The following is a 16439-nucleotide window of genomic DNA, read 5'->3' as shown; positions in this document are numbered from 1 at the left end:
CTGTTTTTGACATTGCCAAGTTCAGGCTTCTGTGAATCCAACCTCTGCACTTGCCCAATCCCCCCTCTTTTATGTAGTGGAAATCTGTACCTGAGTGATGGGAGCTATGGATTATGACAGACTTCATGAATGTGTGCTAGTTGTGAAAAGTCCAAGAGAGTTGTATGTTTTGTTTCATAAATTTTGAACTGACTTTTAATATTAAGCATTAATTGTAGGTGCAGAAATCTCTGCAAGAAACCATTCGTTCATTTAAAGTTACAAATGAAGAACTATCTGGGAAAAGTACTGCAAATTTGCAAGAAATACAGGCCTGTAACACTGCATGCAATGTAAGAATCTGAATATTATACTTGCTGTTTTGTTAGAATTATTTTGATCAGATGGGTTAGACTACCCTTGTCTGAGTCATTTACTTTCAAGTGTTTTTCTATTTGTAGCCTTAGAATAGACTGCTATGGCTTTTTATCTTGCCCCTATCCTTTCACCTCTGGAACAGCAACCACATGACAACAGCATCTTGGGCTTCCTTCATAAATGTTATTCCCTGGCTGAACTGGATTACTTGTTTGCAAACTTGGCACTTAAAGATTTTAAACTGAACTTCTAACTTTTTGCATCTTGACGGTCATCTAATTACACCATTTATTATTGCTGGTACTCGCACATGCCTCAATCTTTCTGCTGCTGAATCCCTCGTAGTTTTGTTAACCTTCAACTCAAGTATTCCTAATTTTGTTTACGCTGTCTAAATTGGATCTCATCTGAAGCTGTTGCCATATCCTAACTTGTATTACGTATGGTTCTCCTGTCATTCTTGTGATTCATTTCATTTGGCAATTTTCATGCCTCACTGGAAAAAAATACTTGTGTTCAAGCCACAGTTTACCTTCCTTTATTTCTGAAACCTCTTCCAACTCTGCAACCCTCAGGTCTTGTGTTCTCTAAATGTGGCCTTGTATCAACCCCATTTCTTTCAGCCCTTATCTTTTGCCTGATGTCTCTTAAGCTATATAGGTCTGCTGCTGTGCAGGTTTTCAGAAATCCAATCTCTTCTGAAATGCTTTTCGTAAAGCTAATTTCTGATCAAGCTTTTGGTCACCCAAATTAAATCTTCCCCTTTAGCTTGGAGTCAACTTTTTTGTGATTTCTGTTGCTGCGAAGCATCTTTTGATCAAATGTGGTGAATGCTATGCAAATTCAGGTTGTCACTCACTAGCTTCTGTTTTAACCAATGTGTATTCATTATTTTTAAGATTGCATGATTTCTATCTCTCTCTCAATTTAAGAATCTCCTGCAGAAACTGAAAGGTGGTGGCTTCCCGTGGTTACGCCTGTTACTTGTGCTCACTGTTTTTGCAGCAGGCTTTGTGATGCATGACATCCGAACACATGGATCCTTCAATGGTTGGTAAAGTTACACTTTGGGTGAATTTCTATTCTTTGGCTTTGAATTACTTCATGGTCAATGTTCTTGTTTGCAATCAATAATTGTATTAAAGTTCACGGTTTTTGTTTGAGAAGCATCAGGAAATTTATTATAGGTGAAGTTCTGATATCTGATATAGAAAAAAAGTTTCCAAGAAGAGATTACACTGATCTATTGAAAACTGCTTTGTGTTAAGGTGGCTTCTGTTGTTTTTGTTTGGTTTTTTAAGTTCACTATCTAAATCTCTATTTTACTGTGCTTATCGCTGGACTGGTACAGAAGGAAAAGTAAATATGTTAATCTTTATTTCTCATATTAACGAGCATTTTGTCTGTTTTCAACTATATTTTGTAATGGGCCAAGGTTAGTCTTGCATCGGAACCTTGTGATTTCTAATGGTTTTATTTTGGCTCAGATTCGAATCTTGTTTTCAAACACAACTTTGTGGTTCAATGGATATATGTGTCACTGATTTAAATCTATTTATTGCCCTTATTTAAATATGACCTTGCTTGTGGTAGCTAGCCATCAGATTGAATTGCTACAGTCCATGTTGTATGTTTGGAAGTGACTTCCAAAATTTTGACCCTGTGATATAAAAGAAATGCATTATAGGACTTGCTGCGTTTTTCAAGATACTTCGGCAAAGCCGATGAGGTTTCGGAAGGGGAAATTATTTTACAAGTTTGTTGGTCTTCTTTGTGGTAGTAACATGCTTGCATAAAGGGGAACCAGTGGATGTACTGCACTTGTCTTTGCAGAATGTATTTGATAAGATGCCACATCAAAGCTTATGGGGTAGCATATTGGTATGAAGAAAAGATTTGGCTGGATACAAGAAACACAAGTGGGTGTCTTTCAGGTTGTCTGGATATAACATAGTGTATCACAGATTCAACGCTGGAACTCTGGCTGTTGAGGATTTGATTGCAGAAGCAGGGATACTTTGCAACTATACAAGGCCTTGGTGATATCATACTGAGAATATTATGTGCCATTTTAGTTTCCCTATCAAAGGAACGATTTCTCTTTACAGTGCAGTGAAGGTTTACCAGACTAATTGCTGGATTGACTTGAAGTTGAACTGGATTGTTTTGGCTGGGATTCAGAAGGATGAGGGGTGGGGGAGTGGGGGGTCTTATTTTTAAAAACCTTGAATCCTAACCAGTCAAAACTGGATGATGGATGAATCAAGAAATAGAGGCCTTAATTGAAGGATATATGTGGGGGGTGGGTAGGAGGGGAAACCATCTCTCCAAGGTGAGAAATTTCTTCACCCAGAAGCAGGAACAGGCTATTGAGAGTAGATCTACTGATCATGAATGGTGGAGTAGGCTCAAAGGGTTGAATGACCTTCTCTTTCTAATTTAGATCCAAATGGTCCTTTTTATTGTCACTGATTTATTTTTATGAAAAGTGGTGTTTAAGTTGCTATACTGTGGTGCCTACATTAATAACAAGGCATAGATTTTAAAAAACTTTAAAGTTTAACAGTCCATCTTCAATTCCTGGGTTTGAGCAAAGTTTCCTGATGAGATAAAAGTAGTAAAAGGGTCAAGTGAACAGGCAAAGGTGTTAGGTGGAAGAGAATTAATGTGGGGTAAATGAATTGTATGACTTAGCAGTGAAATTATAAACAATCAATTTGTAATTTGTTTTTTCAGCTCTCCTGGTCAGGCTGGGAGTTGGTGCTATTGTCCTCCATGCAGTAGGGAGTGCTTCATGAGCTGTCAGCTTACTCTGGCCTTCTGTCCCATATGATCTGGGGGGGTGGGGGGTTTAATGCATATCCTCTGGAGCAAGAGGTATTGGATTGTAAGCTACTGTTTATTGCTTTGTTGAAGGGGAATCATTGATCAGCATGATGCTGCAGACTCGCATGCATTGGGCAGCACTGTTCTACTATTTATAATGGCATGCTGGTCTAGTTCCTGCTCTCCAAGACTTTCACTATTGAAATCTAAGTGAGAAAACTAATATCTAGCTTGTGCCACTTTGACAAGCACCTTCTTCACAATGCCTGAAGTTGGAAGTTCATTTAAAGATCAGATTTTTGAAATTGCAGAGTTTAGACCAGCAAATTTTCATGTCTGCCCTGTATTCACTTAATGACTTGAACAATTTGAAACGACTGGTGTACATAATGGAGAAATGTGAGTCCCTTTTTTATTACTGACTGATTTGATAACAACTTTTCTTTCCCTTAGCATCGTCATCTGCTCATGTACTACAGCAGTCAGGAATGATGTCTGTGTCTCAGCAGGCTTGGAATAAAATATCTCATTATTCTAAGCAGGGATACAGGTTAGTGCAAAGATGGTGTCTTTGGAGCAAAAATGACCTTTTTTGCCTTTTCAGCTGTTCCTTCGTACAAAATAAATTTGAATGGCTACTCTTTGTTTATCTATTACATTACATTAAAATGCTGTCTTCACTTGAAGTGATCAATGGTCAGTCAATTGCCATTTTTCTTCAGTAAATGAAATTTGAGGTGAAAACAGTCCATAAACATAAGCTTGCCTGTTACCTTTCTGTAAATCAGTGTACTCTAAATACAGCAAATTGTTTGTTAACAAATACCTATGGACCACTAGTGTGCCAGTTGATCAAATATTATGGATAATCAAGAGGTATGCATAACCACAGTAAACCCTGGCCAGGCAAAGCTTTGGGGCATTAACATACCTCAATCTATGTAACATTATCACTACACACCTAAAATCAATATAAAAACACAAAGTATTCGAAACCATGCAGTGGGTAAACCCATCACTGTTTTATACTTTATTGGCAGCAGTGAGAAGAGAAAGAGATGTTGGCTCCGTTTCAATGGATAGTCATCTGGAACTGCTTCAGTTTCCTGATCTTTTAAAAAGAACCAGCAAATCTGTAGTACTAGAGATAATGGGAACTGCAGATGCTGGAGAATTCCAAGATAATAAAATGTGAGGCTGGATGAACACAGTAGGCCAAGCAGCATCTCAGGAGCACAAAAGCTGACGTTTCAGGCCTAGACCCTTCATCAGAGATACTTACTTTCTGTTTATAATGGACTTACTTGCCACAGAACTGTAATTGCATAGCCAGCAGCTAATGGAAAATGGGTGGTGGTCATCCTCCAAAAGTGAGCAGGTCAGTGTTTGCCGCTAACATGAAAAGATGATTATCCACACAAATGGCTGCACACCCTAAACAATTTCCAACAGATCATCTGTGAGAACAAATATCAAAGGCACCTTCATATGGCTGCTTTTCATACCATAGCTATTCTGAAGAGCTGGAATCCAGTTGTGAAGAAATACACTTGGGCTGTAAACAGTGCAAAAACTTGTATTGTTTTTGTTTTTTTTTTAAAAATTGACATGGCTGATGAAAGGAAGATTTTAAGTTTTAAAAAAAACTCATTGTGGTATTTGAGTTATAATTTTTGCTGGGTTATCAACAGGGACACTTGATGGTAAGTTGCTGGTTAAAATCAAGTTTGCTGTGTTTTGATAGAAATGTCTAATCTCAAATTACTATAAGTTCTGTAACCCTTCATAGAACAATGTTGAGAAATTTCAATAACTTTTAATCTAGTCAAATTGAGTTTGTCAGAGCTGTGGGACTGTTTGTGGAATTTCCAGTATTTGTTTCCACCTTCTTTATACCTATATTCTCTAAATCTAATTTTTGACTTGTTCTGTTGGCCTGTTTGTTTTCTCTTTAATTTTGGATGAATGTGTAAACTGAATAGTTGTTCTAGTTGATAACACATGAGGGGTAACTATAGGAGGTGATTAAGATTTAGCGGAACTTGAATATAACAGCGCCATGAATCTTGAAGATTCACAGGTTGGGGGAAGGTTCTAGTGTGTGCAAGATCTGAGGCGGTTCTGGAATGTGAGCTTCTATGCCTTTAAGGGAGACCCTGATCTTGTAATGAAAGGCATCACCTTTTGAACTCGATTTTTCAGAGCAAGGTCTGAAGATAAATTACTGGAGCAGGGGTGAGCCACATCTTGAGATTTCACCTAGCAAGAGAATCTATACAGATGAACTTGCCTTCATAATTGGCACTTGCATTCATTATATTTAGTCTCCGCCTACAAGAATTTTTTTGATTGCAACTGACCTCAAGTGGTCTGGGAAAGTTCCCATTGTCACCTGTATAATTGTTTAGCTGTCCAGCTTGGCACAGCCCTGTTGTTCACAAACTATGTACTGAATGTCTCTGAAATATTCTATTCAGTATGAATCTTCAATACAGTAAAGTTATTAGCCAAAAGGATCTGAATCCTTAACTATATAGTTCTATTGACTTTTATGACCCTTCCTTTTGCTAAACTGTCATTTGTCACTAAATCACAACAGAATCACCTAGAATGGACTGCTGCTGTAATCAATTGGCTTATTTTTGTTTGGTCTTGGTCTCTGAAAGAAACTGTAACTTCCAATCTCCTATTCTTAAGGCTACATTTTATTCCTTTGCCTGGCTCATTTCCCCCTTTTTTTAATAAGCCATATTTGAATTGGTCTCCTTCAGTGTGTTCCTTACCCTAACTGCAGGCTTTGAGAAAAAAACTTGTCCAAGTCTTGTCTTGGATTCTTCTATCACTGACCCTTTTTAAACTGGTGTCCTCTTGAGCCTTGATCTTTCAACTTTACCGGCAGGAACAGTTCTTCCCTAACTTAATTTGTCTAACAATTGTGATTTAGGTGTCTCAACCTCCTCAACAGGGTAACTCCTGCTTCTCCAATTTAATCACAACTGAATTACTAATCTTGGATCTGAAGAATCTTTTATGAACCATCAAGCATTCACCTTTTTCCTAAAGTGCCCTGTACGGAATTAAATGTTAATCTGTGAGCCTGATTTGAGTGTTTCATAAATGTTCTTAACTTCCTCTTTTTGCAATCTGCATTGAATTGTAAAGTCCAGGATTCTGTATGTGTTTTCTTTTTGATCACTGTCAATCTGGTCTTCTGTCGGCTTCAGTTTTGTGTGCACATCTTCCAGGTTTGTCTGGCTTTCCTTCTACCAACTTTTCTTGACATTGAAATTCCAGCTGCCACATGCCCAGCACCCAGCCATGCCTTCCTTGAAGACTATTGCAATCCTTCCATCAGTTCACAATACTTGTTGCAGATCCATGGGACCCCCACTGTATACTTTCCCTTGTTTTGGAAAAAATTACCATTCACCACTGTTTCTTTTCATTTTAGTCAGCTACATATCAGTGCTGTCATTGCCCTTTTGCTGATGATCATTTTATCTTTGTCCTTTTGGAAATCTTTTGTACAGCACATGAACTTTGCCCTCATCAGGCTCCTTTTTTGAGATTTTTGAGCGAACATAAGTTGGTTAAATGCTGAATGACTTCAAAGCTATGCTGGCTCTCGAGTTAATGCACACTTGTACAAGTCACTGTTTAATTCTGTTGCTTGTGTAGAAACTAAGGGTGTAGGAGTCGGCCATTCGTGTTTGTTTGTTTGTTCGTTCGTTCGTTACTGCTGTACCATTATGATCATGGCTGACATTCAAGCTCAATGAAATGAACAACCTTGAAATTCATCACGTCTGCCTTTTTACGTCCTTTTCAATTCTCTCACTTTACATTGGGATAATTAAAGTCTGTTACCTCTACTCTAGCTGTTGCACGCCTGGAAGTTTGCCTCTTAAGGTGACCTACAGAATATATCCAACAATTGCTTGACACTAACCACTTGTTGCTTTATTCAAATCTGTCCTTGACTTCTCTCTCCTCCCACTGCAGTAGTCTCCATCAGGATGACTACACCATCTACCTTTCCCTCCTCTTCCTTCATACAGGAAAGTTCAGAAACCAGTCCTCCCTGATCTTGGTTTCTCACTTATATTCTGCTGCATTATATTCCAATGTACTTGTTTATGCCTGCAGGTCATTAATTTTTTAACTAGATTATGTGCTTATGCAGGTGCACTATAATCCTAATTTAGACCTCTTAGCACTTTGGTCTTACTTTAACCCCATTAAGTAACTTAAGTTCTTATTTGTATTTTCTATCTCATCCTTTTTAATTCACTTTTTTGGTTTCTCTTTTTTCTAATGTGATTTCTAATATCAGTCTGCATTTACACCTTCTATTTTCACAGCTGGATAGAAACAAATACTCCTTATTACTACTCAGAAGCTGTAACAATGTTTGGACCAAGTCTTGAGTTGGTTTGGAGGAGGCTGCTTGAACTAATCATATATACAAAGGACACAATATCAACTCGTATGGCATGGATTGTTGAAAATCTACCCAGATTTACTGAATGGGTAAGTACTTGGTTTTGCAGTAGGTTTTTAGGGAGTCTTTCATTAAGTTTCTGGATTCTGTTAAATCTGTCAATTATGATGATTCTGTTCCTAATTAGTGCTAGTTATCAAGTCCTGATAAATTGGAAAATGTCAGCCATTCCACAGTTTTTGCAGTGGAGAATTGATAAGATCATGGACTTTTTTAATTTCTGTCTTCTGCAGGAAATTTTGGCTTGCTACTTTTTGATCTGTGATATAAAGAGTCACTAAATCCTCATCCCCATTCTCACTCGTTTGGGTGACTCATAATTTGCTGGGTTTATTCTGTGCGAGATCAGTTTACACACTGGAAAACTGTGACATAATATTGGATTATTAAATCTGTCCCCAATTCTAATATGCTAACATGAAAATTGCAGCTAAAGGTCAACATTGTATCCTAATGGCTGAGCACTTACTTTAAATAGTTTTTTAAAAGATGGTGATACAAGTGCCTACCTTTGTTTTCAAGTTCATTTTGTCTAATTTTAATAATGACCACAAAAAACTCTGTTCAGTATCCACTGGTGGTAGCCATGTATTCAAATCATGTCGCACTGCTGTGTTTTACACTTGATGACTTCTTAGGCTCTTCCTTTTTGTTTACACTTTTGTTAAAATTCAGGGATCAGTCGAAAGCATAAATGTGTCTTTTTTATGTCTGAATACTGATAACATACTGTGACTTTTCTTTTTTAACAGCTTCATTCTAGTCTCCCAGATGTAATGTTGCAGTTTGTAGAATATGTCAAGGAATTGCTTCTCTTCGTACTTCAGAATTACATATTACCAGCTTTAGAATATATCAAAATGGTAATAAAAGAATGGTGGAAGCAACTTGTTAATTCTTGCGAGTAAGTTTTTTTTTGGATTTTTTCTTGTTATTGACCTATTCAAATTATTACCTATTAAAGCCCAATCTTTGCAATGAAATAAATACCCAAGAAATGCAGATTGCGTAAATCAGAAACAAATTTCTGGAAAAGCTCAACAGGTCTGGCAGCACCTGTGGAGGGAAATCAGGGTTAATGTTTTGGGTTGAGTACTGAGGGAGGGTTGTTCAACCTGAAATGTCATCTGATTTCTTATCACAGCTGCTTGGCAATAAGGTGCTGACCTGACAGTGTTGCATACGTAGATGGTATACCTTTAACTATTCTCCTGGGTACAGTGGTGATGACTATACATTGGAAGTGAACACTTTCCAGTACTAAACAGTTCGGTCGCAACTGTAGTACACTATTGCATTCTTAACTTATGTACCTTTTTTGGATTTGCTGCTCTGATTTCTTCAAAGGCAGCTTAACGAAGAATTTGTGCAGGTAGGTATGATTTGCTCAACCCAATTACTTGCACTTGCAACTAAAGTATGTTGTGCTTGGCTCATCTCCCATTTACTCAAATGGGCAAGGCTTTGGCATCAACTTGATTTGATTTGTGCTTCCCTGTTCAGAAGGGCCACTGGACTCATGTTCATTCTGCTTTCCTTCCACAGAAGCTGAGAGACCTGTTTTTTTTCCCTCCGGCAACTTTTGCAAGTGTTGAAGATCTTCAACACTGCAATTCTTTTTGTTTAGTTGCCCTATTTCTGTTTGTGGTCAGAGATAATGGGAACTGCAGATGCTGGAGAATCCAAGATAACAAAGTGTGAAGCTGGATGAACACAGGCCAAGCAGCATCTCAGGAACACAAGCTGAAGTTTCGGGCCTAGACCCTTCAGAGGGGGATAGGGAGATCCGAACCCTCTTTCCCCATTCCCCCTCTCGGATGAAGGGGCTTGGCCCGAAACGTCAGCTTTTGTGCTCCTGAGATGCTGCTTGGTCTTCTGTTTGTGGTGGTTTTTTTTATATATCTAACTGACATATACCACCACAATTCGAAGGAAATTCAAGACCTTAAGCTCTGGGAGAAACAAGCTGCTTAAATAATACACAACTATTTGCAATGTGATTGTATTTACATTTTGTAGATGCTACCACCTTTTATACTGTTGCTGGACGACTGAATGTGATATTGTACCATGCATTTTTTTTGCTTTTTGTGAGATATTGTTGTGTATCTTACATCTTGTATTGCTAAATAAGGTTTTACGAATTAGCAAATAATGCAGTCTTTGAGTGGAAACCATTTGGTTATAAGAACTGCTTATTGCAGTGAAGAGTTTCTTTTTAAATTATTAACATTAAGCAAATCTGATCTTTATTAAATCACGCCCAAGATGTCCAACTATAATCTGATTTCCAATGGTTTTTAGAATACCGAACAATAATTCTTAGTTTCTCATGATTACAATTTGATTAGAGCCACGGTTTGATATCTGTCTGGTCTGAAAATGTACAATTGGCTATGTTTTGCTGGGATATTAAGTAAATTTTAAAGGAGAAGACTGAAATTTCAAACGGCTGGAGGGTTATGGAAAGCGGAGTTGTGGCAGAGATGAGATCCGCTGTGATCCTATCAAATGGCACAGTAGGCTTGAGCTGAAGTGCCTACTCCTGCTCCTAGTTCTTAACATTCTGTATTTAATCTATTGCATGTTTGCCAAATTTCAGGGGTGAAATCAGTCGGGAGTGTCTGAAAACACATTTTGTGAACCTGATACATTTAACATGGAGTTATCTCCAGAACACAATGACTACTGTCAAAAACTGGACGTCCTCTATGATCTCCAATCATTGAACAAGAAGCATATTCCAAGCCTTTTTGAAAGCAACAATTATTGCATTGAAGAATTCCTATGACTTGACCTTGCTTCCTGCTGTGGAGAAAGTTGAGAATTAATTGAACTAAAAGTACAAATGCCACTAATTTTCTGTTTATAACAATTTTTACTTCATTCAATGCATGTATTTTGTATCCAATTTTCTTCAAACTCGGATGTTATAACTGTCTTCTAAACAAATTTCTTTCTGCACGTGAAACTTTGGATAATGAACTCAATTTAAAGCTGCAATGTTCAAATGTTTATAGTGTGATAATACAGCTGTTCATTCTCTTGCTGCAATAATTAGACTTCTGATTTCAACTGTTTAAGATTACAGTATTTTAAAAACCAATGCCACGTGAACCAGCCATGTTCAATTTTAATGGAACAACTTGTGTGTTTTTAAGTAACTGCAACAGTTGATGGCTAACTTTGTGTTGCTGTAGTTTGTTTATAATTATAAAAGGTAAATTACTCTTGAAGCCATTTGTTCTGCAGGCTGAGGGGTTTATGGAAGAATGTGGTAAATGTTATCAAATCTAGCTTTTAGGTTCAACAGTACTCATCAACTTTTGGCTATTCAGAAACTTGAAAATGGTTGCTTTATTGATTTGGTGACACCCTCTTTCATTTAGCAAGAGTTTTCTAGGCAGTGTAGTATCTAATTCATGAACATCATAAACACCTGATATGTTGCCTGAAATGAGCACTTCAGAATTTCTACAAATTTGGTTAATATCTGATATGCGTCATCCTATCAAATGGCCTAAAAAATCCTAGTCAGTTGTGGTAAACAATGATAGTATAAATAGCATCACTTCAACTATGGTTTAACAGGATGAAGTAGTTACATCACTAAATGCTTCCATAATATTCTCCAGCCAGAGATACTTTGAAGCAAATACCCCTCCCTACAGTGCATCCCTTCCTGTGTTTGGGACTGTTATTAATCTGTTAATCCAGTGTTACACATACAAATGATGTAATCAATAACTGTCCAAAATGAGGTCTTGTCATTTCCCAGAGTGTAAATCATTGCTATTATCCTACTCTTGCTTAATCCCTTTACGTCCAATTCTTGCATAACAGCATGTGGGTTTTGTAATGCATTAATTTACACTAGTACACTGTCTTGTACTAGTGTACACAATATCACCATTTGGTCTAAACCTTGGGTAATGATACTTCCTTTGACATTCAAATTATTTTTGGTAAATATGCCCAAGTCATGTTCCATTTATTTTGTTTGAGGATTTCTAAGATTGTAGCTGGTGCACTACATCTGAAGACGTTTGTTAATAACTTCCTTTGCAAAGTTGTGATTCAGTTTTTGGCAGACATTGCCCAGTGATGTTGTTCAGTGTCAGTATTGATAACAACATGTGAAGTTATTTCAAGCATGATTGTAGGTTCTGCATGATTGGCTCAGTAGTTCAGTCTGCCCAGTTGCTCTTACGTGGAAGATTGTATGGCTGAAAGGAACTGCTCCTACTGCCATTGCTTTTCGAAGATTTGTTTGTTTGCATACACAGCTTTTTAAAAATATGATACTATCCTCCTAAACATAGTAATCATTTCAGTTACAAATGCAATGTGTGAAATATAGTACATGTAATGCACATCTGTGTTGATCTTATCTTGCATTTATTCTTCAAAAAGCTACAGTTGGCCACGTACTTGAATTTTTTTCATCCATTTCAAAGGGAGACCAAAGTGATATGGAGATAATTATAGATGTGTTTTTTGTCATTCTACCATTATTTCTTTTCCAATAAGAACTACAACTAATGTTCATCTAAATTATGCCCATAAATTTATGGGAAAGGTTGAGAAGACTACTATTTACTTTAAGATGTAGTTAAGACTGCATGTGTATTTATGAAAATATAATCTTTATTTTGTATTATTCAATTAATTTGGAATGTGAATATAGTATATTTCACTTTATTTATATTTAAGGTGGTAGTTTTATTAAAAAAAAAATTGTTTCCTGTATCTTAGTGCTCTCTAACCACTTTCTCTCCTTGTCTATCCAAAATATTAAGCAAATTTCACTTGGTTCATCATCTGGCCCCATTTTATTAATTGACATTATGATTTGATTTATAGTTTCCTTGTTCATTGACTAATTTATTCAAGGGTGTTTTTTTAAAACACTGATTCTATATGTACATACTGATTGTGACCCAAGCAGTGGATGTATTTGACCAACACAATGTTTAATTCTCCTTCAGAACATGAAATTGATAATGTGTATTGTCCCAATGTAAATTTCAATCATGAATATTTCTGGTGGAAAAAAATAAAGATACCCTGCATCTTTGTTATTTGTCTATAATAACTTTGTCAATATTTCTTGTCACAACATGGCTTTTGCAAGGCTGATTTTGACTACAAGGTATTGTACATCTCTGGGCAATTTTCAATTGCCATGCCCAGACTAGTGGAAGAGTATATCATTTGACTGCCAGCCACGTGAGCTGTTACTTTGTGATGGCAGGTTCTAATTTGTTCGGTTTCTGATGAATTAAGCTGACTGCACCTATACAAGAGAAGATTTTCCATTATTGCTCTACTTTCTTTATGGTACAACTTGATCTATGATACAAGTAATTGTGCTTTGAAACACATCTTCAGATGTTTTTAAAAGTGGAGGAAACTTTGTTAAATTGCAGGTATATGGAGTTGTCGTTTCAAGTCAAAGATAAACCCTCTGACTAAAAGAAACCCAAGGAAAAGTCCAGAGCACTGCTCTGGTTTCTAAGCTGAACATATGACTTGTTGTGATTGTAGTAACTCTTTGCAGTGTAAAAAAGGATTTAAGTTGTTAATTCATTTGAGGAATGTCGGAAGGGGATCAAAGAATGAGCTTGAGTTCAAATAGTTATAATTTTCAGAGTACACCATTCAGCCTGTTGAATCTGTTCATTGATCAGCTATGATTGTACGAAACAAACATTTTCAATGTTTTCTTTGACTACTTTAATCCTTTTTATGCCACTGGTAATGTGAAATCAAGGACAGATATTTGTCTCCATCAATTTAAAAAAATTCTCCCCATCTTCCTCCTCCTCTTCTATGGGCCTAGATTGCCCAAGCTGTCCTAATCGAACATTCCTACTGTCCTGAGAACCAGTTGGGTGAATTGTCCTTATTGCAAATACTACACAAGTCAAGCTGCAGTGACCTAATTTAGACAAGTCACTGGATTTGTGGGCAGTACAGCTTCTATGAATGTTCTTGGCCAGTACAAGCATCAAACTCTCTTTTGGGCTATTACTAAATAAAAACTAGCAATTCTAAGCTCACTTTTTTACTGACCTTTAAGTGGGATGTGAGAGCATATGCAAATACAGGCAAAGAGCTAGAAAATGACCAGCACAGCCAAAACAGGCTGGAAGGCTTCTTCCATGATGATATTAAAACTGACCTTTTTTTATATATGTTGAATTAGTTGATAACTGGTCAATTAATGCCAATATCTCATTAATCTATGTTTAGCTGATTCCAAACAATAAAATTGATCTCCTGTGAACTATATGGAGCTATTTTCTAATTGGAGGATGCAAAAATTAGAAAATTTAATTTCCAGTTAGAATGGAAAAGTAAGAAAATTACAATAGAGGTTGGGATGAAAGTCTGCTGAGGAGACTACCGAACAACTATTTGAAAAATGAGGACAATCTCAATTTGTGTTGGTAGCTAAATGCTGTCATACAATTGTATCAGAGGTAATGGGAACTGCAGATGGAGAATCCAAGATAACACAGTGTGGAGCTGGATGAATGTGGCAGGCCAAGCAGTATCTTGGGGTCTAGGCCCAAAACGTCAGCTTTTGTGCTCCTGAGATGCTGCTTGGCCTGCTGTGTTCATCCAGCTCCACACTTTGTTATGCTGTCTTACAATGCCAATTCTCCTGAACTACCCACAATCTTTTCTTGCACTCTCTCGTAGAGAAATGGATGCCTTGTTGGAAGGATAGTGTGAAAGCACTGCGATCAACACTGGGCTGTGGGATCTGTACCATTCTGATTGGTCTAAAACAGAACTGTACTGAGATGGGTGTTTGTGAACTGCATTACGGGGAAGGTAGAATGAGTTTTAAATTCAGGAATGGAAACCAGATTTGTTTGGGAAGTTGAGAGTCAAAAGTGTGAACTAGGCATGAGGAAGGAATTAATATGGGAAATGATGAATAATAACAGGAGGGTCAGAACATAGGCATTGGAATCAAAACAGATGAACAATTAGTGCAAATTGAGGTAACTAAGACATGGTTGTTGGATGATGGAGACATGGACCTTAATATGGAAGGGTATGTGACATTTAGGCAGAATGGAGGAGTGGTCTATAAATTATACTTGGCAAACAGAGCATTATGTGGCAAAATCTGAAGTACAGTTTGGAAGGCAGAACAATACTATTTTAAATGAGGGAGGGGTGAAATGGTAGAAAACTTCAATTCAAAGGCATGTGGGATGTACTTATGCAAGAAACACGCTGCATCTGTATGCTAGCTTTCAAAGAGAGAGACTTCAAATATTGGTTAGAGACAAAAAAAACTGCAGATGCTGGAATCCAAGGTAGACAAACAGCAGCTGGAGGAAAAGAGCAGTCAATGTTTTGGATAATTACACTTTTAAAACTTTCTCTTTTTATTTTCTTTTCAAAACAAGAGGGCTTTTTTTTTTATACACACACTTTTAGGGAAAAGACCATTCACATTCCTTATCCATGCCCTAAATATCTTAAACCTCTATAAGATCATCCCTCAACCTCCTATGTGCTCGTGAAAGAAGTCCCAGCCTAATTTGTAACTTAAACCCTCCTTGGTGCCATCCTGGCAATTGTTTTTTTCTGAGCTGTCTTCAACTTAATAGCATCCTTCCTTTATAGAAGATCAGAATAGCCTACAATACTCCAGAAGAGACCTGCTAAAAGTCCTGTAGAAGATCAACATGACTCTCAGCTCCTACGCTCAAGGTCTGAGCAATGAAGGAAAGTGTGCTAAGTGTCTCCTTAACCATCCTATCTACTTTTGACAAATTTCAAAGAAATGTGTTCCTGAACCCCCAGGTCATTCTGTTCTATACACTACTACCCAGAACCCTACTATTAATTGTTTAAGTCCTGCCTGTGTTTACCCAAAATGCAATACTTTGCATTTATCTAAATTAAACTCCAATGGCGCCACTCCTTGATTGATTGATTACCGTCTTGCTGTAATCTTAGATAACCTTCATTATCCACTTTATCACCAATTTTCGTGTCATTTGTAAACGTACTAACTATGCCTCCTATATTTTCACCCAAATCGTTTATATAAAATGACAAAACAAAAGAGGACCCAGTACTGATCCCTGTGGAACACTGCTGGTAACAGACTTCCATTCCGAAAAGCAGCCCTTCATTATTATTCTCTCCTACCATCAAGCCAATTTTGTGTCCAATTGACAAGTTCACCCTGAATTCCATGTAATCCAAGTTAACTAATTAGTCCACCAGGCAGAATCTTGTCGAAGGCTTCACTAAATAATCAAAAAAGTGCAGAATAGGTACACTGAAAAATAAGAAAAAATTCCAAAGGATGGCCCCGAACACCTGTGATTAATACAAATTTGGCATTGAGTTAAACTCAAAGGAAAAAACAATATAATTGTGCAAAGATAAGTGACAGATGTTTAGGCAGACTATGAGAAAAGGCAAAAAATTAATGCGGGAAGAATTAGAGTTGGAGAGGAAGTTATCAAAATAGACTAAAAACTGAGAGGAACAATTTATTGAAGAGTTTCAAAAAAGTGTTAACAAACTCAGTATTGGTCCTACAGAAAAGAGTCTGGGAAATTAGTAATAAAGGATGAAGAGAAAGCAGATGAACTGAATAGATGTTTTGCATTGGTCTTGACTAGAGATTAGTGAATTCTTCAATCACGTTCACACAAAGAGCATCCTGCAAATAAGTGTAAATCAGAAATTTAAACGATATTAGTGAACAAGATGG

General features: G+C 37.1%; 1 protein-coding gene across 1 annotated transcript in view; it reads left to right on the top strand.

Moving 5' to 3' along the window:
• The window catches only part of tmem214 (transmembrane protein 214), a 42213-nt gene extending 29452 nt beyond the window's left edge, over positions 1–12761 (top strand). Inside the window, exons 12-17 of the mRNA XM_048531494.2 lie at positions 219–332; positions 1290–1407; positions 3637–3733; positions 7545–7713; positions 8437–8588; positions 10287–12761. Of these exons, the coding sequence (XP_048387451.1) occupies positions 219–332; positions 1290–1407; positions 3637–3733; positions 7545–7713; positions 8437–8588; positions 10287–10413 (777 nt within the window). The 3' untranslated portion in view covers positions 10414–12761. The remainder of the gene's footprint in view (positions 1–218; positions 333–1289; positions 1408–3636; positions 3734–7544; positions 7714–8436; positions 8589–10286) is intronic.
• Positions 12762–16439: the final 3678 nt, after the last annotated feature.

This window comes from Stegostoma tigrinum, chromosome 4 (genome assembly GCF_030684315.1).
Source record: "Stegostoma tigrinum isolate sSteTig4 chromosome 4, sSteTig4.hap1, whole genome shotgun sequence".
NCBI classification, from domain to species: Eukaryota; Metazoa; Chordata; class Chondrichthyes; order Orectolobiformes; family Stegostomatidae; genus Stegostoma; species Stegostoma tigrinum.
Note: the sequence above shows the minus strand (reverse complement) of the source record. Positions and strands in the feature narration are given on the sequence as shown.